This window comes from Lutjanus erythropterus, chromosome 14 (assembly GCF_056507025.1).
Source record: "Lutjanus erythropterus isolate fLutEry1 chromosome 14, fLutEry1.hap2, whole genome shotgun sequence".
Lineage (NCBI taxonomy): Eukaryota > Metazoa > Chordata > Actinopteri > Lutjaniformes > Lutjanidae > Lutjanus > Lutjanus erythropterus.
Window position 1 is genome coordinate 12,040,007 of NC_139330.1, and position 25,981 is coordinate 12,065,987.

At 40.8% G+C, this 25,981-nt stretch overlaps 2 protein-coding genes and 1 long non-coding RNA gene across 3 annotated transcripts in view; all 3 read left to right on the forward strand.

Annotated features, from left to right (window-relative positions):
* Nucleotides 1-14,259, forward strand: part of LOC146315238 (cadherin-23-like) — a 149,880-nt gene extending 135,621 nt beyond the window's left edge. The window contains exons 14-19 of the mRNA XM_084736542.1: nt 1,459-1,523; nt 4,323-4,560; nt 7,707-7,812; nt 8,692-8,819; nt 13,664-13,736; nt 14,174-14,259. Coding sequence (XP_084592668.1) covers nt 1,459-1,523; nt 4,323-4,560; nt 7,707-7,812; nt 8,692-8,819; nt 13,664-13,736; nt 14,174-14,259 — 696 coding nt within the window. The remainder of the gene's footprint in view (nt 1-1,458; nt 1,524-4,322; nt 4,561-7,706; nt 7,813-8,691; nt 8,820-13,663; nt 13,737-14,173) is intronic.
* Nucleotides 14,260-14,482: 223 nt separating this feature from the next.
* Nucleotides 14,483-17,148, forward strand: LOC146315239 (uncharacterized). The gene is made up of 2 exons (XR_014771831.1): nt 14,483-14,811; nt 17,088-17,148. It is a non-coding gene; the product is annotated as an uncharacterized LOC146315239 (long non-coding RNA).
* A 210-nt stretch (nt 17,149-17,358) lies between these two features.
* LOC146315240 (cadherin-23-like) lies at nt 17,359-25,740 on the forward strand. Its single transcript, XM_084736543.1, has 9 exons — nt 17,359-17,367; nt 17,945-18,052; nt 21,159-21,348; nt 21,663-21,808; nt 23,029-23,248; nt 24,257-24,409; nt 24,654-24,767; nt 25,307-25,455; nt 25,708-25,740. The coding sequence occupies exons 1-9, from the start codon at nt 17,359-17,361 to the stop codon at nt 25,738-25,740; spliced, it is 1,122 nt and encodes a 373-aa protein (XP_084592669.1).
* The last annotated feature ends 241 nt before the right edge of the window (nt 25,741-25,981 follow it).

The window sequence follows — 25,981 nt, forward strand, 5'->3', positions numbered from 1 at the left end:
AAAAAGGCTTAACAAGACAAATACAACGTAAACAATGTAGCAAGACAAATATGACACCCAGACAAAAAAAAGACATTGCAAGACGAAAAAGACCTATCAAGATGAAAAGCGACATAAAAGACATATCAAGACAAAAATAACATAAAAGACGTAACGAGATGAAAAAAGGCATAACAGGACAAATACAAGATTTAACACCACAAAAACGAAACAGATGTAACAAGATGAAAAATAAGAAAATTAAACAGACTTGACTGTGGAGAAAAGGTGACATGCAGTTAGTTTTGCACAAAGACAGCTGCTAGAAATGTCCTTCAGAGGACGACTATTACTTTTATACTTTAACTTTGATACTTTATACATTTCAGAGCCTGTACTTATTTACTTTAACTCTTTTTTAACACAAGAATCTGTACTTCTACTCAAGTAAACGAGGTACATACTTTTTCCATCTTTGAATTTGTTTAGAGTAGTCCCCGCCACATGCAAAATGGCATGTGTCCTACACGCACACACACACACGCATGCACACACTCCTCCATAATAGGGTCGGTATCAGGGCATCAGTGAATCACAGTGACCAGCATCGTGGTTGACAGAGCAGGCTGCAGACACGTTCGAGTTTGGCCCTTCAACTGACTGCAGAGCCACTGAAGTGAAACTCTATTACAACAGCCTCTCCAGCCGCGATCCATCAGCACCGACACAACACCCTGTGTGTACGCGTCGGTGCATGCGCGCACATACACACGCCTGTGCTTACAAAGACGGATCATGTTAATGTGCCGTTTCATAAAGTACAAGATCCCTGAAAGTGTTGCTCTTTATGTTGCATTTCTTTGACACCCCTTTTATCTGCAAAACATATGACAGCAGTTGTTGCTGCTTTTGTGGCAGGGGTGGGTCATGTGGGTGAGGAAATGTATCAGCTCTCCCAGATTTAATCCAATCAACACCTCTGAGTGAAGCGTGGCTTGCATGTTTTAACATCAAGTCACAGACAGCTGTTGGGAGTGAGAAAAGTTGGAAAGTCACTGACAGATGATTTTGTGCATCATGTCATTTAAAACACAGTTGTTAACCTCAAGGATTAATATAACAGTTTCTTTAAGTGGCAACAAAAAACTGTATTTATTTATCTAGCTTTCTGCTTTAATGAACATGTCACAATCAGGAATTTCTGGTTGCAGTGTGTCTCTGGTGACTGACAGAACACCATGAACCTCCTCTAGTTAGTCCTCTAGCATTTAAAAGACAGCAACACATTCAAAACTTGCTTAAGAGTTTAGGAAGTGTTTTTTCCACATGACAACATATTTGCAAAATAATCCCGAAAGAGAACAGAAGATTTAACAGATACAAAAACCCAAAGAAGAAAACAAACAAACTGGAAAACTTTACATGGAAGTAAACGTGATTTTAAAAATAAATCCTTTTTTTCCTGTCTTTTCTATCCAGGCTACAGACGGAGATGCAGGCACGTTTGGGAGTGTGCGTTACTACTTCAGCGACGAGCCAGACCAGTAAGATACAGCTACACACACAAAAAAAAAAAACACGCCATCACATAAATTTTTCATTTATTTGGCCACTTGTGAAGGTTTCTGCCACACAGACAGCTGAGCAGCAATGATGCCTGGCGCTTTTCCTTACGTCTGCTCTCTTCAGGCCACAAATTTACAGAGTCGCACACAGAGAAAAACACACATTCACATAATCCATTCGTTCGTTCATTATCTTCACTATCAAAAGAACGCAATCAGCCACAGTGTTAAAATGTGAAAACGCCAGGAATCATGGTGCTGTTTAGCTCTGATAATAGGGTGTAGGATAACTCGCTGCCGCTGGAAAGCTGCCACTCCACTCCACTTTTAAAGGTACAGTTCACCCCAAAATCAAAAATACATATTTTCCCCCTGGCCAGAGTTTTATAGATATCAATCATAGCGATGTCTGCTTTCTCTCCAATAGAATGGGACTAAATAGCTTGTTGTGCAACCAGTGTTTCTTTCCAAAAATCACTACATGGTTAGAAAAATAATCCACAGACCTTGTTGTGAGCCAAGTGCCATTTAGTTCCTAGAGGCGGACATCTCTACGGCTGATATCTCCAAAATTCTGCAACCATCAACCACCAAAAAAAATCCAGATGGATAGCCTGGATTTGTTTTTTTGATTTTGTTTTTCATCAGCTGCTAAAAAAAGACTGTCTGGGTTACTGTTATGTTTGCATTAGAAAAAGGGAAGCCACGGGGCTTACTTCAGGCGCACTCGCGCAGATCCAAGGATGCAATTAAAAAGCCTTTATTAGTGCAGGCGTATCAAGGTTAGAAATCACAAAAGAACGGAGACAGATTTCAAACCACACTGGGTTTTGTTCAGGGCACGGCTGGAAAGAGGATTCAACCAGAGTGTAATGTTGTGATTCCTTACAAAGAGAACTTAAGTCACACCGAGTGGACAACCATGGGACCTAACATGAGGAAAAATATGAACTGTAGTCAGACTAATTATTTTTTTGATCCTGTTTGTTTCAAGTCAAGGCAGCAGCAGTTTGTCTTAAAACTGCTGAAGTATCAGACTGTGAAGATGCATAATTAGAAAGACTACAGTGACGTTGTGATTGTTTTCCCTAACATTAGCCGCTGAAGCTACAATGTTTATGTGTTTTCATACGGAGGCATAGTTTTACTTGTTCTTTCTCTTTATGGCTGATAAAAGAACCAGGAGTCACTGATAAACTTCAGGTAAGATAATGTTAGAAGGGACATCAAGACTGGTGCTGATGACGTATGAGGTAGTACAGCAAACTTTCCACAAACTGAGACTTTCTTCACTTGTAATATAGTGCTTTAAATTGGCAAACGTCACATTTGTAATTGTTTGTCTCTCACCATAGACTACTTTTCAGATTTTTTCCAAAGTAGGTCCAATGAGGCCCACTGAAAAGGGGCGTGACTTAGGCACTCTATAAACGATTGACTCTTCCTAAATCCCGCCCCTTTCTGCTATGTGCTCTAATAACAGTTGAGCAAACTTGGTACGTCGTTCAATCTTTTCCTTTTCCTGTAAAAGTGCCAAGTAAGTCAGCTAATGTTAGCAAAATAAGATTAGTTAGCTACATTTTGCTAAGATTAGCTAACTTAAGATGAACATATGTGGCGTTTGCAGCTCCCCCAGTAATTGTTCTCCTTATCATAGAAGAACCTAACACATAGTTTATAACACACAGAATAGGGTCAATTAGTGTCCATTAGCATATCACATAATAAACCTTCAGTAAGTAAGCTATGAGGCAAAACAGTTCATCTTCACAATTTAAATAAATAGATAAGTTATAAAGTTAAAGAAACAAGGGTTAAACAAGTTTACAAATAAGGTTTGAAATCTGTTTCCTGGATACACCATCAGTATTATTATTAATATTGTGTGTCTGTTACCCTCACTGAGCATCGTTTTTGTGTGTTTTTGCTCTGTTTGTTTTGTCATTTAGTCGCATTTGTTTAAAGAAGTTAACTATGTGAAAGTATTGCAGCAAACACGAAAAAGCATTTAGAATGAGAACAACTTACGCTTTAATTTTACATTGGTATTATTATTACAACATACAGACCCAAAGAGTTTTTTCTCTTTGTAAGAACAAATCATTTAGTGTAACAGTTTTTATCTTCAGTTAACTGGGACGACAGTCCTGAACAGCCATCATGAGAAACATTGTAATGTGCTTTTTACTAAGGCTCTAAGAAACCATTAACTATTTAGTATATCTCATTACTAGATAAAAAATGAACAAAAGACTCACAGTAGAACAAATGCCGATTAGTGAGCACCTCTTAACCACACACATATTTTTTGTCTGATATCCGTACAATGCCTACAATGTCTTTGATTTAAAGGAGGAATATGTAATATCTTTAGTGTAATAAATTCTCTGAGAATAATACAACAGCCACTATTCTGGGGTGGAATAACAGATTTAGTTTGCCTGTTTCGTGTTAATTAGAGTTCAAATTAATGCCAAATGAGTAAGTGTCCGTTTTTTGAGTTGTAAGAAATCATTAATAATCTTTTAGAAGGAGTAGGTGGAGTTAAACGGTTAAATTGAACAGTTTAATTGTTATTGGAGTCTGGTAGGAAGTTAAATTTAATATGTTTGCACATTTTAACAACACGCCAACTTATTTTCTTGAGCACTGGAAATAAATCTTGCAAAATTAAGCCCAAGTATTTAAGCATACATGATATGATTGCAATATCATAATATTAAAGTCATTATGACCCTTCTCAAACGTTTGGGAGTTTCACCTGTTTGTCTCTTGCAGGTTTACACTGGACGATGAGACAGGCTGGGTCAGTCTGCGAGCCAGTTTGGACTACGAGTTGATGCGGCGCTTCACGCTGACCGTGCTGGCGAGGGACGGCGGCGGGGAGGAGACAACGGGAAGGATCCGCGTCAATGTGCTGGATGTCAACGACAATGCGCCGCTGTTCCAGAAGGAAGCGTACGTGGGCTCGCTGAGGGAGAACGAACAGGCCGTCCAGCCGGTGGCACGAGTCAGGGTGAGATGGGTTTAAAACGCGCACGTGTGGAGTTTTCAAAGAGACAAATGAGGCCAAGAGTGTACTCTTGTTACAAGACAGTAAAGCTGTCCTGTTTATAGCTGCTGTAAAATACCCTGTAAACACACACCTGTGACCATCACTGGTGTTTAAATATTAATACGCTAAACCAAAATCAACTCTCGTAATGGTATTGTAGTGCTGCTTAGTGATTGTTTTGCTGCAGTAAATTAACCACATTGTGAGACCAAAAAAAAGAGTTTATTTATTATTGATTTCAAATTCAATTAAGATAAGATCTTAGTCCCCGAGGCTCCAAGATGGACAAGTGCAAATCATATGTGTGTGAGTGATAATGTTCCAACCATTCATGCAGTGCTGAGGAATTTTATGTATAAATGTATGAGTCAATTAATTGATTGGAAAAAAGCAAACTGTTATTGTGGATTGCCATGATTGTATTTCTATATTGTTGTCCTCATATTTTACTGTTTTTATTTTGGTATGGACCTATATGTAAGATAAAAATAGCTTATAATTGAAAGATATAAATTGAATCAAATTGAATACACAGATTTCATACATCTTTGACTTCCACAGATATAAAGATAATTATAACTGCACACATTGTAGCATTTTACTAAGAGAAAAAATATGAATAATGTTGCAGAGGTTTGATTTATTCCTCAAAAACTGAATTGTAAAGGTTGTCAGCAGTGAGTCACATTCGATTGGGGTGCGGTTCACGCACACACAAGCAGGTTTGGCAAACCAGTGTGCTCACACAAAGTTGTGTGTCATAGTACAGTGTGTGCACATGCACATGTTCAATCCATTCATATATGCTGTGTTCACACTGCAAGCCCTGGTGCTCAACTCCGATTTAAAGCTCAGACTTTATTTTTTTGTGAACTCAGCCTTATAAACTACACTTGCAACAGAGGATCTGACACAAATACCACCAGTCATCATCACACTCACAAGCCTTTGGTTCTGCCGCCCTCCTCCTCTTTCTTCCTTGTTTCCTCTGTGTTACTATAATCATGCAGTTATGTGTTTGTGTGCACCGTATCCAAGAAGAACAGGTCGGCCCGCTGTGTTCGCCATCAGTCACTGCCACACAAAAGGCAGAGGCACACAGGCACAATGGTAACTAATGGCTCAGCGTTTCCTTTGATTGCGCCCTCGAGAGAAAGACCATTACGTCCCTTGTGGCAGTGGGTGCAGCAGAGGCTCACCCCGCCACGGTGCACCGTGTGGCGCTGTGCCTTCATATTGTGGGAGTTGATCTGATGACTGGGCTCAACGCTTGGCTCGCTGTGTTTGATTAGTCTGAGCTAACCTTAAACGCTGCTGATATTAATACGCTGCCTGAGAGGAACAGGGAAGCCAGTCGCACAATTCTGTGTGTCAGCGTTTTGCCCCGAAACCCACTGCGCACACACACACAGACACACATACACACACATACACACATACACACATACACACACACACACACACACACACACACACACACACACACACACACACACACACACACACACACACACACACAGCTCCGGAAACCAGACGAGGAAAGAGGGAAAAGACTGAAATAGATTGAAGGAGCGGATGTGTTGAGAGACTGAGCAAAGAGAAGCTTTTCTACTGTTTGGAGGTTTGTGCCCCCTACACTCTCAGAAATAAGAACCATAGAGGGTTCTTCAGCTTGTCCAGGTAGAACCGCTTGTCCAGGTAGTGCTGCCTAGAACCCAGCATAAAGGATCATACCTCGAACCATCTGTGAAAGGTTCCACTCGCAACCTCCTATGAAAGGTTTTACAGAAAACCCTTCTGTGGTGTGATGGTTCCATCCAGAACCCTCTCTGGGTGTTCTATCCAGAGCTGTTCCACCTCCTACAGACACTTAAAAGAAGCCACCTGGGGGATTCTACCGAGAACATTTTTAGATTCCAAGGATTTCGTTTGTGAGACGTTCAGGGGGTTCTGCTGGGAACAAGGGTTTAATCTAGAACACGGTCGGGATTCCACTGAGAACCTTTTTTTTACTGCAAGGGTTTTATCTAGAACCCACCATGGGAGTTCTACTGAGAACCTTTTTAGGTTCCAAGGTTTGAATTTGAAACACAACCAGGAGGTTCTACCAAGAACACTGTATGGTACAATGAACCCTTGACAGAAGAGTTTTCAACAATCCTTTTTTTTCCAAAAATGTTAGGGTTCTTAATGGAATCTTACAAAGAACCCTTGACAAACCCTTTCTTCAATAAAGGAGGAGGAAAAAACGGTTCTGGATAGATCCTCAGCCCTTCAGGAAGAACCCTTTTTGAAACCCTTATTTCGAAGAGTGCACTACAGTCCGCATTCTTTCTAACAACTAAACCTTTTTAAGAATTTTCTCTACACTTCTTATTTTTTTTACTTCCTTTTCCACTCATCTATTTGATTTGCTGCCCCCAACTCCTCTTACCTTTGAGTGGTAAACGATCTAATATGAAACTGTTTGTCGAAATTTGATATAGGAAGACAGCCTGGAAGAGAAGAGCCACAGCTTAGGAAGTTGTGGGGGAAGAAAGGTATTGCTTACTCAACACTTTGGCATTAAATCAAAGAGTAGAGATATGCGTGGAGAGATACAAGTGAGTGTTTTTGACAACCTGTCCAGCCTCTAATGATGCCAGTGAGGCCTCGTAGAGTCTCCTCACAGCCGGAGGACTCATGTTTAAGTTGCTGCCAACTTGAGAATAATGAGGGGGTGTCATCATTGTTGTTGATGTTGTTGTGGATTAGCCCTGCAAAGTGTAGTTTCATCTGTCCCCTGCCTGATTGGCTTGTCTTGGCTCGGTTGGTGTTCATCCAGTATTGACGTCTGTGCCACTAATAGCCAGAATCAGCTTTAATCTGTCCAATAACATACCATCACTGACTGACAGCTTCCTGGCTGCACACATATGCACAGAATCACACGCACCCATGCTGCGCAAACATACACATGAAAATATTAGCACTGTCTACTGCAGCATCTGTCCTGTCGTCTTGTCTCACTCACTCAAAACTTCTTCTCTCTGTGGACTTTTGACTGTCACTGAGGCATATGTTAAAGGCACTCGCCGTCTCTCCCACCACTGTCTGCCCACCCACAGGCTACGGATGAGGATTCTCCTCCCAACAACTTCCTGACATACACCATCACTTCAGCCTCAGCCTTCCCCAGTTACTTCAGCATCATCATGGTGGAGGGATACGCAGGTACGCTCAGGCCAATGGACATGCCCGTTACTAGGCTGCTATCATCACACTGATGCTAATTCAATATATATGCAATTATTTATTGTTTTTTTTTAACACTAGACCATGGTAAAAAGTTGAGTCATACACTTCTAGAAACTGTATATCATGTTTCCTCTTTCCAGAAACAACGCACATCATGTCAGTCAGTCTCTCTCAGTTTTACTTCAGCTGAATCATTCCTATAATTACATATAGAAGTGGTAAATAAAATATTTTGAAGTGCCACATTGAGCTGTCACTGCTCGGCAAGCTGGTGCCATGTGAAAATAATAAATAAAGTAAGATGTCAGAACAAAACGAAACTGTATTTTTACACCCGTTGGGAATTGTGAGTTTGAATTTTGACCCTTTGAAGTTGCTGTAGCTCTTCACTGTGGAGCAGCAGATTGAATTAGCAGTGTGAAGTCAGCAGTTATTAGTTTGTTTCCACAGAGCAGGGGAAATAAATGCCGTAAAGTATGAGCGCACACGTTCTTTAATGTTAAGCGTCTGAAGTAAAACTGATCCATTTGTTTGTGAGATATTACCAGAATCACGATGCTTATTTTCATTAGAGCGTTAGTAGTTATTCCCACGATATCATGATCTTAAATTAATCAATTATTTTCTCCCACCCCTACCAATTACAGTATCGATTGGGATGCTGCTGGACTCATATTAAGTTATACAGTAGTTTCTGCATTTGTTTATGCTTATGTGATTTTGGTTTATTGTTTTGTAATTCGTCCCACAACTTTATGAAGCTTTAATGTTACAGCAGGTTCCAAATGAAAACAAATTTCGCACAAAACTCCACCTTTCTCCTTTTCTCTCCTCCTCCTCCTCTCCTTCCTTCAGTGATCAGTGTGACCAGACCTCTGGACTATGAGCAAGTTCCCAATGGGATGATCTACCTGACAGTGATGGCCAAAGATGGGGGAAATCCAGCCCTTAACAGCACCGTCGCTGTCACAGTGGAAGTGATTGTGAGTACAACCCACACACAAACGTTAACACTTAAATGGATGGTCATATCTAAAACACAATGTAAACTTTAAACGACACTGAACTCGTGTTCCTGACTCCTGCATGATATACAACCACAACAAAAAGTGCAGTATCTCTTCCAAATGTGGTGGCTGTCAGCAACCAGAGCAGCACTGCAGCTTGCAAGTACATTAGTTTTTTTGTTTTGTTTTGTTGTTGCGAAACATCTCTGTCATCTGCAGAACTCGATGAGCATTGCCCAAATAAAAACATTAGCAGTCTGCATTCATATTTTAGCTGGTTCTTTGTTTGTTAGAAACTCACTCTTCAGACTATGGTCAGAAGTGCACCCCACCTTAAAGGGGTAGTTTGGATTATTTAAAGTAGGGTTGTATGAGATACTTATTGATAGTCAGGTGTGTGTATATAGTGCAACCCCATTTCTTCCACAGAGGTCACTGAGGTCAGACCGAATCCAAAAGCCAGCAGAGCTTGTGTTTGTTTTAATTCATCATCTTGCATCTAATGCTGTACAGGATGCAAATGATCCTTTATATCTGACGGTGTCTTCTTCATGTAGACTGGGATCTTCTGCAGTTTTCTGTTTCCTGTTTTAGATTTCTTGTAAGCACTATAAGTGAGTCTACTGTTCAGAGTAAAGTTTTTGTGTTCAATCCTTGCCTCTGTCAGCGCCCTCCAGCTAAAAACCTTTGTGTCTTCCCTCCTTATGTGACAGTGTTTGTTTCTTGTTTGAGGTACTTGAATAGTTAAAAACTTGTTTGTCGATGACTCTTCGTCTTGGCTGAGAATATTTCCAATTCACACTTTTTTTAATATATCTTCAAGCGTGGTGTTGGGGTTTTTTTTTTGCAGAAAGTATTTAATGACTCTCTTGGTACTGCGGCAGACACACCCTGTGACAAATTCCTCGCAGTCTGCCCACGTTCAAAGGCACAATCTCCAAACTTTTACAGAAATCTTTTCATTTAAGTTCCCCTCAGATGTGACTCTGAGGAATTTGTGGGCCGAGGTTTGGGAGAGGAACTTATAGAGCAGGAATAACATGTGCACTGAATGAAGACTAAGCTGTCTTTTATTTATCTAAAAGTTGATCCGGTGTGTGACAGGTGTTGGATCGTTTTCATATGTCTCCGACTTCACTTACATATTGGATTCCAGTGTTTCCTCACTGTCTGAATTATTCTGAGTACCTTCTGATCCATGTCTGACTACAGCTTTGTTTGCAGTGTTATCGCCGTCTGTGCAGCTATCTGAGCTTCCAGTCCCGTTGCTTTTGTCAGTCTTATCGCTAAATGTCTTATTTTAAGGCACTGGAGAAAGTCACAGCCGTCTACTCGCACACACAATGGATCAGAGAGACTTGGAAAAAATATGATACTCTGCACAAGGTTCTGGGTCCTAATTCTACAAGATAATCCCACTGTTTCTGCTTCATGTACTCCTGCGACCTGATTTTATTCAATTGGGCTTATTTTATGAATGTTATGTGCCATTTCTCCTTTTTCGTGTGTTAAGACCATGTCATGATGTCATGCACCGGCAGTCTTTTGTTACTTGGCTTCATTTGTTTCTCACATAATGCTTTTCCATGTTTTTGGAGGTTTTATGCGCTCGCTGTGGCTTTCTGAACTCAGGTCTGACTGCGCTGTTTTTGTCAGAAGGCAGAGAGATTGTGTCTGTGTATTACGGATGTTAATCATTAATCATTAATCACATTAAGAATTTAACTGATTAAAAATGTATTAATAAATAATATATATAATAATAATCAATAGTCTAGAAGTGGCATTGATTTAGCCTCATCTGACATTTTATTTTCTGGCAGAGCCATTATTTGGATAAGGAATTTTGTATCTCCTTAATTATTAATAACTAATCAATTATAAGCATTTTCAGAAATCGGTGAAGGAAAATGCACAAAATGTGTAATCCATAATCATATGAAACATATTATACAAACAGTATACAGCAACTTATGTATATAGAGGCATCAGAAATAAATTGAAACTTTAGCATCACAGCTGGAACAATTAATAGATTATTAAACGACTGTTAGATTACTTAATAACTGATTACTCATTTTGAGTCATTTTCTAAGTAGAAAATTATCTAAATTCTCTGAATTTACATTTTAAAATGTAAATGTATTCTGGTTTCTTTAGTCTTCTACAACAGTATAGTGAATATCTTTGGGTTGCGGACAGAACAAGACGTTTTGGGACATCACAGTAGGCTTTTGGAAATGGTGCACAAATTTTCACCATTTTGTGACATTTTATGGACCAAATGGCTGATCGAATAATTGAGAAAATAATCACCAGATTAATCAATGATGAAAGTAATGATTAGCTGCAGCCCTAGTCTGCATACGACGAGGAATTGAAACTATCGTCTGAAAAGGTTTCAACTGCGTGCAGTTATCTATATGACACCTATCACTATTGGCAATAACATATAATCACTATAATGCATTGTTGATTTTGCCAGCCCAGTCATTCTCATCGAGAACTTTAATTTTAAGTCATTAGAAGAAGATCAGAAATTATTTATTCTAGAAACAACAGTAGGAGTGGTAAAAAAAAAAAATAGTTGTAGAATCTATACAGCATCTCATATCTCTGTTGCATAGTGAGTCTTACTCTGCATTTTCCAGAAGCTCCTGATGGAATTCATGTCAACCATTTGTAATGTAAAGGTGGTGTACACAGTGCAGTGCTGACTATTCTGTATAACAGACTGTGTCAGGGGTTATCTTTTCAATCTTTTTTTTTCTGTTTGTGTATTTTTCTCTCAACCTTTTTACGGTAAGCGTGCGTGTTGATCATAGCTAAGATACTATAAACACGGCAGTAAAAATATAATGAGCAACCTGAACTCATATCCTCATGTCCCTGCTGGCCCCTAAGCTCATTTCCCCTGATAGGCATCCATTATACGTGTAACTTTTCGTCATAAAAGAAGAAATGACAGAGTAGAATGGATGAATCCAGCTGGAATATTCTTGGATATGCGAGGACAGTAAGCATATCTATACACATCCTACACGAGGGAGAAATATTGTGTAGAAGAATGAGGGAATCTGTGCTGGAATGCAAAAAAAAACCAACGGGGATAGACGTGCACAATGCTGCGCTTCGTCTACGTCTCTCTGTCTCTCTCCCTCTCTGTCCTCCACAGTGTCGTGACTCACACCGCAGGGGTTTATCAGCAGCTGGCAGCATCACACACACACAATGCTCCGCACCAGTGTAACACAGAGCCCAGATAGATAATGGTGGCAGTGACTGTTGTTTAAAGTGTTAACATTTCTCGCCGGCTCACGCAGTGGGGAGCCTCTCTGCGAATAGCCACACAACTGGATGTGTTTGTGTGAAATGGAGTCTAATTCAATGAGTGGGAGGCTGAGAGGAAATATAAATTCTTTGGGAAAGTCCATGTGACGGTGGACGCGGTTCCATGTTGTAGTCATTCATTCCTGTCAAATTACTGGGCTTGATTACCCTTTATTTTAGGTAATCGCATTAGTAATAATGTTTTGAACGATTTTCTCGCCTCTCATCAGCAAATGTGTCGTCTTTTCAATATCCACCTACTTCAGCTTTCCCATAATTCCACTTCTTGTCCAGGTCTAGTTTTTCACACTCCTGCAGCACTAAAACAATCACACATGTACACTCTTAGAAATAAAGGTGCCAACTAGAGCCATCTAGAGGAGAACCCTTCTTGGTTCCTGATAGAACTTTTTCTAAAGGTTCCACTTGGAATCCTTTCAGAGAGTTCTACCTAGAACCCAACATGCAAGGTTGTACCTAGAACCATCTCTGAGAGGTTTCACCCAGAACCCACTTTGAGAGATTCTACTAAGAACCGTTCTGTGGTGCACGTGTTAGACTCAGAACCCTCTCTGGGGGTTCTATCCAGGGAGCTAACAAGAACACATCCAAGGGGCTGTACCAAGAACCTCCTTATATTCCAAGGGTTTATGTAGAACCCTCCCTGGGGGTTCTACTGAGAACCTTCTTATATTACAGCGGTTTCATCTTGAAACCACCAAGGGTGCTCTACTAAGACCTTTTTTAATATTCCAACGGTTTTGACTAGAACCCACCGAAGAGGTTCTACCAACAACATGTTTATATTCCACCAAGAACCTCTTTATATTCCAAGGGTTTTTTCTAGAATCCACCAAGGAGGTTCTCTCGGAAACCTTTTTATATTACAAGGGTTTTATCTAGAACGCCCTCAGGAGGTTCTGCTAAGAACCTTTTTATGTTACAAGGGTTTTATTGTGAACCTGCTTAGAGGGTTCTACCAAGAACCCTTTTATTTTATGGTACCCGTGACAAAGGAGTTTTTCAAGCATTTCAACAATCTTTGAAGAACTCTTTCTTCCTAAAGCGGTTCTTTGAGTGAAAAGGGTTCTTAACAGAGCCCATAGTCGTACAAAGAACCTAAGCTGGTGGTTCTAGGTAGAATCTGTCTTCAGGAAGAACTCTTATTTGTAAAAATGTATGATTAGATGACAGAAACAGAAGCCAGGATGATTAAAACAAGTTTTAAGCCATAAAACAAAGCGATATCTGAAGGTTTCAGTTTAATCAGCTGACTAGTCATCATCAAAATACTACTAGTACCTTTTTTCTATTTAAAAACATTTTGTGCTCCACACTGCCTTAATTCTCAAATATGTAAATCTCAGTGCTAATGTGTGATGACAGCTTCCAACCCATTTTAGTTGCTCTTTTTTTTAAGCACCATTTGCATTTTCTCATTGTTTAGCATGTTGATTTTGAGCTGTTGTTGATGTTTATACCTCCTCCAGGATGAAAATGACAACCCACCCGAGTTCAGCAAGCCGTCCTACATCGTCAAAATCCCCGAGAACATTATTGCCGGTGAGTCACATCATACATTTGGGGGTTACAGTTTAGTCGCTACAATGCATTTTCTGGTCTGCACAACCAACACAGCACTTAAACACTCCAAACAGCTCAAGCACTGTGTTTCACATACAGCCACCTCTTACTTGAATTGCCTTACTATTAGCATATTCAACAAATAGCTTTGCTTTCTTGGGGGTATGTTTTTTTTATGTTTGTATTTTATTTGCTTCCTCTGGCCTCTACTGTCTTATTTGTTTTGATTTTGCATAATGTTTTTAAATGCCCAGCCAGAATGCAGGATATTGACTATTCAAGGAAAAATCACTGGCTGCTATATTCATTGTCATGCATGCATTCAGAAGACTCTTTTATCCCAGACAATAGATTAGTTTCCAGTCGCTTGAGGGAAATGAGATGTCTGACCGCCCCGTTCTCTCTCTGAGCCGCAGCAGACGCTGGACACTTTTTTTTGTGTCTCGGACCCGGTTTGAAGGAGCACACAGATGAGCGGCTCGGGGCCAGGGCTGAGGTTTAGGGGACTATGTCTAAAGTGCTTGGCCCTGAGCTCGGGGCCTAAGGCTCGGGCTGTGAGGCTGAGCTCAGAGCTAGCCCTGCGGCTCTGGCTAGCCTCTCATCCCCCTGCCTGCCTGGGTATTGATCAGGCCTGTGCCAAGTATGGGCTGTGCCAAACAAGCTGATAATCCACTAATCCATAAACCCACTCACTGCCATGCCATCAGTTGAGCTGTGGATGGGGGCGGTGAAGAAATTAGCTCTCTGAATGCCATTTCAGTCTGTCTCTGCAGCTTGTCTCTCTATGTCTGCATTTCCTCTTTACTAGACTTCACATATTTTCCCCATAACTCTGTCTCTCTGCTCTTGTTTTTTTTTTTTTCCCTTCTTTCTCCCAGTCCATGAGTTGTAACTTTCTTTCTGTCTTACTCCCTTCATCCCTCCCTCTCCTCCACAGGGGCCACTGTGCTGCTTGTGAATGCTACTGATTTGGACGCCTCGAGGGAGTTTGGCCAGGCCTCGCTCATCTACTCCCTGGAGGGCTCCTCTCAGTTCCGTCTCAACTCGCGCTCAGGTGTGTGTGTGTGCATGCATGTGCAAGCCTGTGTATTTTCTGAAAGTATACTTGTAATTGAGACAGAATTTCTTTCTTTTTTTCTTTTTTTTTTTTACACCAATTGCATTTTTTATTCCAAATTTGAATTTTGTGGGACCATTCTGCTGTCGGTTCATACTCACCCTGAGAAAGATTTTTATGGATCTGTGCTTATTCAGTTCTCTGTCTGCAGTACCCTTCTCTGTTTCCTTCTTTGTTTACTACTTTTGCTTGTATGCTGGGTGAGAATTGTTGCAAGGAATTTCCCCCTTTCTGCTTTTGATATCTCCCCATGTGGTCATTTATTTATCTCCAGTGGGGGATACGTGGTATCCAGGGGCATGAAGTACATGTGTCTGTGCACATTAATTTACCTTTTGTTTTTTCTTCTCTAATAAAGTATGTTCTGGTTTCTTCCTGTGCTGAGAAATTTTATTTAGAAATATAACTAGTCCAACCCATTGCAGCACAATAGAGTGGCCCCATTCAAATATAATATAAAGCTTCCATACTCACTCTGTAAGTCCTCAAAAAGAAATCGTACCTCCATTCACCTCCACTCTTTCCTCAGGCTGCAGGACTTCTTAAAAATGTTTTATTTTTAATGATTTTCTTATTTATTCTCCCATTTGCTGTGTATTTTTTGTTTGTTTTTGGTTTTGAGTAGCATAAAACAATCATCTCATTATACAACCTTGTGTTGTGAAATGATCAATAAATTTAATAATCCTTGTAAAAAAAAAAAAAAAAAAACTAATTGCACATATTTTAAAATACTAATCAAACAGTTTGTTTAAACAAAGACTCCTGCCCCTTATTAGACAGACAGCTAATTATGCTTGAGGATAATGAGGATAATGGGGTGACACTTTGATGGGCGATCAGATTTCAGGGGTGGCCAGTGTCTCCCCTTTAAAAGAAACACTCCTATTGTTATTCCTGCTTCTGGCCAGACTGAGTAAATTTAATGCAGTTCTTCTACCCACCAGTAGATGGTGCAAAGCACCTTGAATTGCCTTGTGCATGAATGGTGCTATATAAATAAAATTGCCTTGCTTTGCCTTGCAAGTTGATAAGCCATACTAGCTGTTTTAAAAACATGTTACCCAGCAAGCAGTTTTGCATCTATACATAGACTTGGCGTCTAGGCTAAAACAGGGCTAAATTTGGGCTGCCGGTTAAAGTTAAGTTGATGTCATAACACAGGTATGACCTAGCCATCAGTTAAACGGCAACTGAATGACTATATATATCATCCTCAGCGTGTAAATAACAACTTATCATCACTTTGGACCCTCACTAAGACAAATTGCCACAAGCAGGCTCTCAAAACACAGATACTTGGATGAAAGTCCTGTGTTTAACCCGCTCATCCACTTACATCTTTAGTATAGTCCAGATATGACCTACCAGTGAAATAAGACTTTGAATGGTACGGTAATACTATTATAGGGGTGACACCATTTTGGCTAGAAGTGGGTTAAAAATAGCCGAAGTAACCCAGGGCTAATATGTAGCTGAGACACTGAAGTGATCTCTGTTGCTTGCTGGGTATGGACGCTCCTGAGCGATCAAGCGAGTGGCGATAAAGACTACGCCTCACACTTGGTCTAACACAACAAATCCGGTCCCACAGTTTGTCATTGCCATTGTCAAGTTTACTCTTGGCACATGAATATAAAGTAATTTCACAGACAGCTTCACTATTTTTCCATCACCAAGGCCCCTGCTCAAGGGGGCATTACGTGATTTTTCTGTCTCCACCACTAACAGACTGTTTCTCACCGTTTGAGTCGACTGCATGAGGTAACCTGAGGAACATTACGTTTCGTCGCTGAATCTCATTGGCTTGTTTTTGAGAGTCTGTCATAAGCCTTAAGGAGACTAAGTTTTTCACTGAGCAAATTACTTTCTTTTGCCGATCATGATTTCAGTTCACATCCACCGAAAGCCTACATGCTGTCATGTATGAAAAGACCCAAAATTAACACTGTAAGCAAAGTACTTAATTACCTGATCGAATCATTTAAGCAGTACTTGTATAGAGATGATTCTGTCTCAAGCTGTTTGATCCATATAAGAGGTTCTCACTGTATAAACAATAATAACTAGATTAGTATTGATGTTCGCTATCCATCGAAAGTGAATAATTTCAGTTGCCCCCCTCTGTTTTTTGTCTTGTCCGCCTATCGTATGACTTTTAGCTGAATTCATCCTGACGTTAGAAGCTGCTGTTGATTCCATGTGTGTTTCAGGAGAGATCACAACCACGGCGCTGCTGGACCGAGAGCTGAAGTCGGAGTACATCCTGATAGTCAGAGCTGTGGATGGAGGGGTGGGGCCTCAGCAGAAAACCGGCATCGCTACGGTAACCACTTTGCAGCCATCACCCTTCTGATCCCACCTGCAGCTGTCTGTGGTTACAACCGAATACCATGTTACAGTCAGGGTAGAAGTGAGCAAAAAAAGATGCAATACATGAATTAAATGGTTATGAAAACCTCAGTTTAATAAAGATGCTTCTGCATGAGCTACGTCAGCAAACAAGACCATCCACAAGAAGATATTTCTATTTCTACAATCATTTTTACTGCTTGTCACCAGGTTGGATTCTACTTGAAATCAGTGTTTTTAGATTTTCCCAGCTGAAGTTACTGTGAGTAGTACGTTAGCCAGTCAAGAAGAAGCAAGAATAGGTTTTTATTTAGATCATTTTATTTGTTGATGTTATATTTTGTGGTTATGGCAGAAGAAACAATTGTTCACAGAGGCCTCTAAAATCGATATGAACTTTTCTTGTAGTGCTTTAATAAAAATTTAGCAAGCAAATATTTACATTTGACCCCCATGTTTCTGTTCATATGACATGAACAGACTTGGCAAATTGTGTAATTTTCACCAACTTTCCAAATTGTTCTTCCAACTTAAGGGGGCATTTATGTGAATTTTCCCAGTTGGGAACTAATATTTCAGATTATTCCGATTTTCTGAGGCAGCGCACGATGTAGAAAGTTTGAGAAAGACTGTTCTAAACAATGACAGTCAAAGTTCTAGCTCTTATATAACTGACATCTTAACGTCATTTACTTTTCCTCAATCCCACTTTGTGCAGGTGAACATTACCATCCTGGACATCAATGACAACCCGCCTGTGTGGAGAGACGAGCCATACCATGCCAATGTAGTGGAGATGAGCCCAATAAACACTGATGTTATCTCTGTGAGTCCTAACTTCATACTTGAGTTGAAAGTTAATTAAATGGTAACGTGAACAGCACACTGGAATAACAATTCTGAGCATTTGTTTTTTTTTTAAGTGGGATGGGTGGTGTTTGAAGCAATAGAAATTCATTTAGTTGAAATGTTGGTCCCTGTTTTTTATGCATAAATGTGATGTAGAAAGAAAACAACTGTCCTTGAGTGGTGTTTTTTTTCTGTTTTGGTCATTATTTTTGTTTGTGGTTTCATTTACTTACTTTGAGTTTGCAAACTTGAATTAGGCAAAAGCTGTGTTTTATTATTCTTAAAAAACAAAACTTTAGTCAGAGAGCGGAGCGGTCAAAGACCTGAAGATTGTTGAATACAGCTGTCCTCATTGGAAGATCATTAAAGGGATAATTCAGATGATTTAAGTGGAGTTGTATGATTACCAGCATGGACACTAAGTAATGAAACACTGTTGATGGGGTCAGCAGCAAAACATATTTTAGCTACTAAAAGGCCCAACTAAAAAAAACAATATCAGTTGTTTATCTGGTGTACACTTAATTCAGAATGATTTCACCACTTTACTTTGCCATCAGACAAATATGGTTCTCTATCGTTCCACCAGACTCCACTGGCGAAATCTGTAGTTTTACTTTGCAGAACATGGGAGATGTTGGTCTACAGCTGCCTCGACTGGTTAATTAGTTTGTGTTTTTGACTGACTTTGGTGAATCTGAACTAACCTTTCAAATCATCAAAGTCACACAATGACACAGACTACTGATCAAGGCAGCAGTAGACCAGCAACTCCCATGTTCTGCAGGGTAAAATTACTGCCATGCAAAAGGAGATTGGTTGCTTTGAAAGGAGTGATATTTGCTGATCTTGTCCACAGCAGCTCATTGCTTAGCTTCTGTGCTGGTGCTCCTCCCTGCTTCTCCAGTCGCCATCCTACTGTAGCTAACACGCCAACTATCAGTAAGTAACTCTTACAACCCCACTTCAAAGACTCCAAACTATCCCTTTAAAATTGTCTGAATAACAGCATGAAAAACAGTACACATCTGCATTCATACTCCTTCACTGCTGATGGACAAATTGCCATCACTGCGTAGGTCATCACAAAGTAAACACTCTAATATTAGCCCAAACTCTCTCATTGTCCTGCTGGTGTCTTTGGCAGTGTGTTGTTGTTAATTAAGCCCTGATTGTCCATTAATTAAAGAGGCGTCAGTGAGTGTAATTAAGGGAGTCCGATTGCTAATTAAAATGTAGCCTGCAGTCATACGCATAGCAAATTATTCAGCTGCTAGGCAGAAAAGGAAGCGAGAACCCATCTTGCAGAGCAAGAGAGTGGAAAGGAGAAATAATAAGGAACGAGCAATGCAAGATACAAGCGTTGCACTGCTAAAATGTTGCTACATTTTCCACTTATTCCTGCTCTCTTGTAGCTATTCTTCAGTTGAGTTCATTCATGGTGCATCCAGCGATGCAATGCATACTGTATGTGACTCTGTGCTCAGTGGACAGACACTGTTACCCCTCTGACCATTTTTCAATAAATCGGACCACCCAGGCTTACAGTCCTGTAATTGGCCCCAATGTAGCCCTGGCCCGACCAGTGTTTCCATGGTGACAAGAGGCCACCTGCTGAGTCCTCCTGGAGGTGTCCAGCGAGCCGATGAATTTGGTTGCTTCGCCCGGTGCAAGGATCGGCCCACTCAAATCTCAGAGCACCCCAACATCACTCTGTAGCCTTTAACATTCAGCACCTATACACACACACACACACACACACACACATCGAGCCCCCCTCTAATATCTATTTCAAAACTATATTCTCTGTTCTGCCACTCTGCAGTCAGAGCAGAGCTGCAGCTCAATAGACAAGTCTAATATATTTGCTCACCATCATTTAATGTGCTCTGCTCAGGCCAGAATTGATTAGTTCAACTGGCCCCGACTTGGCACTTCCCCACATCTTATATCACCTACCTTTGTCTGTGCAGCTGCTAATCAATGGGCCTCTGAGATGCCTGCCTACCATGTCCCTTTAATAATTAAATACCTCCAAAACCTTTGTTCCTCTAATGACCAATTAACCAGTTTCTAGCGTTTTTAGTCAGCGTGCTGAATAATTGATCAGCTCTTTAAAAATCAGCCAGAGTGTTAGCCGGGCTCTCGGCTTCACGCATTCATCACCCATCGCCACTTTGTGTCAGAGGAGAGACGTTACCATTTTTCTTTTAGCTGACTGATGTGCTGGAGCAGCTGGAAGTGGCTGTGTGTGAAGATACTCAGGGGGTGGGATGAGGATGTTCTTATTACTATTAATATTACCATTACTGTTACAATTACTGTTATTCTTTTTCATTTTTTTTCCCCCATTCATTTCCTTATTCTCCCCCTCATTTCTCGCAATATTTCCTGTCTTCCTGGCCCCACGTCTTTAAAGGGACAGTTCACCCCAAAATCACAAATACATGTTTTTCCTCTTACCCTGTGGCGCTTTTCCATCTAGATTGTTTTGGTGTGAGTTTAAGACAGATCGGCCGTGGAGGTATCTGCCTTCTCTTCAATATATGCTTGTGATGCTCAAAGTGCCAAAAAATACACCAGTCTCTCTCATCAGAAGTTATGACCGGGTTACTCAAGATAATCCACAGACCTTATGAGCAGTTCTATGTAGGATCAACTTTCTAGTAGAAAGTAGTTCCAGCAAATTCTACTGCAGAAAGAAAGAGCTAACATTAAGGTCTGTGGGTGATCTTGAGTCATGATTTCTGAAAAGAGATATTCCTGTTTCAGTTTTTCAAACGTTTTTTTTTTAAGCTTTGAGCACCACAAGCCGAGTGCCATTTAGTTCCATTATATTTGAGAGATGGCAGACATCTCTACGGCTGCTTTCTCCAAACCTCTGCAACTCACACCAAAACAATCAAGACAGATAAATAGCTCTACAGGTAAGAGCAAAACTATGTCTTTTTGACTTGGGATGAACTGTCCCTTTAACTTACTTGAGGATTCTTTTATACAGGAAATATAGCTCCTGTTCAGCGGATTGTTGATTTAGTTCAGAAGATATAAAGAAAGGTTTTCCCTGTCTCTCCTCTGTCCAGGTGTTGGCAGTGGACCCAGACAACGGGGAAAATGGGACAGTGATGTACAGCATCAGTCCAGAAAACCCCTTCTACACCATCAACAGCAGCACAGGCAAGATCCGCACCAGTGGGGTAACCCTGGACAGGGAAAGCTCCAACCCCAGGGACGCTGTGCTCATGAGGACCATTATCATCTCAGCTGTAGACCGTGAGTAATGCAAGTGTGTGTAGTGGGATGTCAGTTTACGCCTGTGTTTGCCTTACGCTGTGTAAATGTGCCTGACTCATGAAACACCTAAACCATCTGTAAGCAAACTTAAAAAGCTTTATATCATTCTCAGCAGAGAGCTTTCAATTCTGAGCGATTAGCCTCTTTCTTCAAGCCTCATTCCTCAAGTTTTATGTTGACCATGAAACTTTTTACTGGGGCTAATAAACTCCTTTGACCATGAGATGTGGGGTGTGTGTGTGTGTGTGTGTGTGTGTGTGTAACGTTATATGTCCCGCTGGCGCCCTCTTTAGGTGGTACACCCCCACTGCGTGCATCAGCGAGCACCACAGTGTTTGTGAACCTGCTGGATCTCAATGACAACGACCCAACCTTCCTCAACTTGCCGTTTGTGGCTGAAGTGCCAGAGGGGCTGCCCATTGGATCCTCCGTTTTTAGGGTAAAATATACAACTATGTTAACTGCATTTTAAAAAAGAATAAAGTATGCCATGTTCTTGGGGTACTTTTCATTCAGAAAATTTGTCTCCTTCACTTGTTGCATGAGACACGAGGACGGAAAAGACGAAGCTGCCAAATGAGAAATCCTTGTTTCCTTAGTGTCAGTCTGAAGTAGTGTCAGTTACTGATGATGAGCTGCACAGCTGTAGTCAAACAGTCTGGAGCGAATGTCCATGGAAATCCTTATTTAAGAACAATCTCAAAACCTAAACTGTTTAATCTAGCTGAATATTAGTAGTATTCTTGCTGTTGTTGATTTAAATAATTTCCTTTCAAATCTTCTAATTTATATAATTATATATTTATATTTAGATATATCAGTGTTATTTGTTTAATTAGGCTATTTATTTACTTGTATTATTGTTATCAGCACAATAATTCACCCCATAGCTGTGTGAGAATGTGTGTCAACTTTATTGTGAAATAAAAGACAAACAAAAGAGAAAGTACTTCTTTGTGAGATGCCACACCTTGCAATTAAATTATCCTATCTATTATACAGTGTTAAATGTCTTACACACAAGGTGACGGCGCATCATGTCACATCTCCCAATCTAAGTGAGTTCTGTTATGTTATCTCTAAATCCCTGTACATGACACTACAATTAAGCACATCAGTGTGGGTATTTTCCCTGATTAGTCTAGTAAAAGGTGTGAGACTGTGATCCCACAGTAATAAGCTCTGAATCATTCTTGTACCAGATGTCTCATTTGTGTTTGTGTGTTATTCAGAACATGCAGCAATTTGCAGTCCCATAATTCTTATGATCGGTTATTTTTTCATGAGCAGTCTGTAACACCCAAGAACATGAATAGTATCATTAAAGTGTTGCATAAACAACTGTCAGTCACCAGAATTTAATTTCCACTTGTGGGTAATGATAACGCAGGATGACAGTCACTTAAACTGTCTTCTCTGCTCTTCCCTCTTGATAAAAGATTTCCGTGTGGGATACACCAATGTTTACTCTCTCTAAGGTCCTTTAGAAGCCTCCTCTCTCCATGCTCCTCGTCTCCTCCAGGAACCTGAAGATCCTTCATGATGGTGCAAGGGAACGACTTCTGGGTCGAGGGAGGAGAGAGGAGACAAGGAAGCATAATTCATCCATGGTCTTTTTCTCCCTCCCTCTGTATCGTCCCCTCCCTCTTTCTGCTCCAGGTCCAGGTGGAAGACCCAGATGAGGATAAGAACGGCTTGATTACGCTGGCGCTGCAGATGGGAATGCCTCGCCTCGACTTCTATCTTAACACCTCCACTGGCATTCTCACCTCCACGGCGGTCCTGGATCGTGAGCAGATTGGACAGTACCATCTGAGAATTATTGCGTATGATGCAGGGAAGTTCCCTCGCACCTCCACGTCAACCCTCACTGTCACAGGTGAGAGTCTGCAGATGTGGCTGATGATGAATAATCTGGATTTGATTTGACTCTGCTCTCTGTGACATGACAGTACATATGAAACTTACAAGCCACAGTATGATTGTATTCTTTGTGACATGAAGAGTTACTTCATTATGGCAGTTAGTTAACCACTGCTGAGACAGATGCTACCACCTGCTGGTGGGATGTGTAAAGTCCTAAAAGCAGACAAATGGTCTAAATGCTGGGAACTTGATAAAGACAATGGAAAAACTGAATAAGCTTTTCTGGCGTTACTCAAACGGATCAAATGAGTCAGAGGCATCAAAATATTTTGAACTGTTTCGAAGAGATCTTTTTTCATGTCGCTTAACTTGCAGCCTGCACCAGCTGTAGAGCAGCACACCCGAAAGTTTTACTTGACCCTGAATCTGACTTACAGGAATAGTTTGGATTATTTGATGTGGGGTTGTATGAGGTACTTTTGCAGAGTCAGCTACAGTAAATGTCAGTCAGCACGCCTCCAGTTTGGAGAAGCAGAGAGGACAAGAATGGAAGCTAAGCAGTTTATTGCAGAGGACAGGGTCAGCAACAGCTGGCATTTTAGCCACTTAAAGAGGATCCACCCTAAAAATCAGTTTCACTTTCAGTGTACGCTATATTTAGAGTGTTTTCACCTCTTAACTTTGCCAACAGATGCCTTTTCTGAGGGGAAATCTGCATTATATGAGCTGAATAGTGCTCTCTCCAAACCAACCAAGGTTAGGTGGGCCTTTTTTTAGGCTGCTAAAATTTGTTTTGCTGCCAACTCTGTCCACAGGAGTACATTGCTCAGCCATCTACTGTATGTAATAACAGTGACTATGCATAAATACCTCATACAACCCCACTTCAGATAATCCAAACTATCCCTTTAACAGCAAACTTTCTACTCACTGCACCACCCTGCAGCCTTATTTGTCCTCATGTACATCTATCTGTGTGTCCTCATGTCTTTCTGTCTGTGTGTTTGTGTGCGTGGGTCAGTTCTGGATGTAAATGATGAGACGCCCACCTTCAACCCTCGCGTGTACAATGTTTCCCTGAAGGAGAGTGTCCCTAGAGACCACATTGTAGCGCGCCTCAGCTGCTCTGACAACGACGCCGGCCTCAACGCCGAACTTAGCTACTTCATCACAGGTCAGAGGTCACAGTGGGGCTTGTGTTTGTGTGTCTGTGGGCTACAGTGTTGTACAGTTATGGGGACTATGTGCACGTACAGTACCTCTGTCCATCCATCCATCTATGTGTGACTTCGTGTATGAGGTGAGCTCCTCTTGTATGCATCTTTTAGTCTTATAGCTGTACTGTGTGTATGTTAATGAGTGTGTTTAGCTAATATTCTGTGAATTAATTTGGGTGTTTTTGTGTTCTGAATTTTTAGGTGGCAATCAGGATGGTAAATTCAGCGTGGGCTTCAGAGATGGGGTTGTTCGGACGGTTGTCGGGCTGGATAGAGAGACCCAGGCTGCGTACACTCTGGTCGTAGAAGCTATAGGTGTGTCATGAATTCATGCCTTATAGAAAACTTTTATCATCTTTTATCATTCTCATTACATAGTCTGTGTGTATGTTTGTTATAATAGGACTTGTTTTCTGACTTGTTTTGTTTGTGATCTTCAAAGCTGCTCCTTTGTACTTCTGTGCGACAATGATGGAGGGAAAAAAAAAGGCGATGCCTGCACATCTGCAGTGATTTCAGACTATTGCTCAACTGCCTTTGTTCCTGTTTGAAAAAAAAAAGAACAAAAACTCTGAGGTTTTCCTGTTTTGGAAACCAATGAGTCAGGCTGGCTTATCTGCAGAAGGGGCCAGAGACACAAGAGAGGGGAGAAGAGGCAGAGATAATGTAAAACTGTGCAAGAGAACAGAATTACACATATTGTCCTAATTCACAAGCGGCAGCTGAAAATGACCCAAGTTTTGATGAGCCGAGCCTATATCTATTTCAGTTGTTCTGGCATGAACCCTAAAATTAGCATTAACCTGAATGATTGCGGCTGATATGTCTGTGAATGTGTCTGTTTCTGCGTATAGACAACGGTCCAGCAGGCAGCCGGAGGACAGGCACAGCCACTGTATTTGTTGAGGTGCAGGATGTAAACGACAACAGACCCATCTTCCTTCAAAATAGCTATGAGACGAGCATATCAGAGAGTGTGCCCCGAGGGACCAGCATCCTCCAGGTAGAAAACACACACACATACACACACACACACTGCTAACAACAACCAGTAACAAACTGCACTTTCTGCAGTTAAACTTAAAACTTCACTTTATTTCTTAATGTAACAATAACAAAACATAAAACACAAAGAATCAGTTACAGTGTGGTCCCCTTTTGGCTCAGATTGCATTTGTCTTATTGGTAACTCATCAATGTTTTGGGACCTGCATGAAATTTTACTATAAAATAATATCTTGTATCTGTCTTAAAGGGATGGTATGGATCATTCAAAGTGGGGCTGTAAGAGGTACTTATCAATAGTCAATGTGTTACCTACAGTAAGTACACTTTACCGTCAGACAACCTCTTCTGATGGGAACCCACCATTATACAAGACAAATATTGCTTCCTGCACACCAACCAAACCCTATAGGTAAAATCATAAATTTTACATTGCAGAACAGGGGAGTTGCTGTTTTACCGCTGCCTTGATCTGTTAGTTTGTTAGTGTTATTGTGTGACTTTGGTAAATATAAGCTAACTTT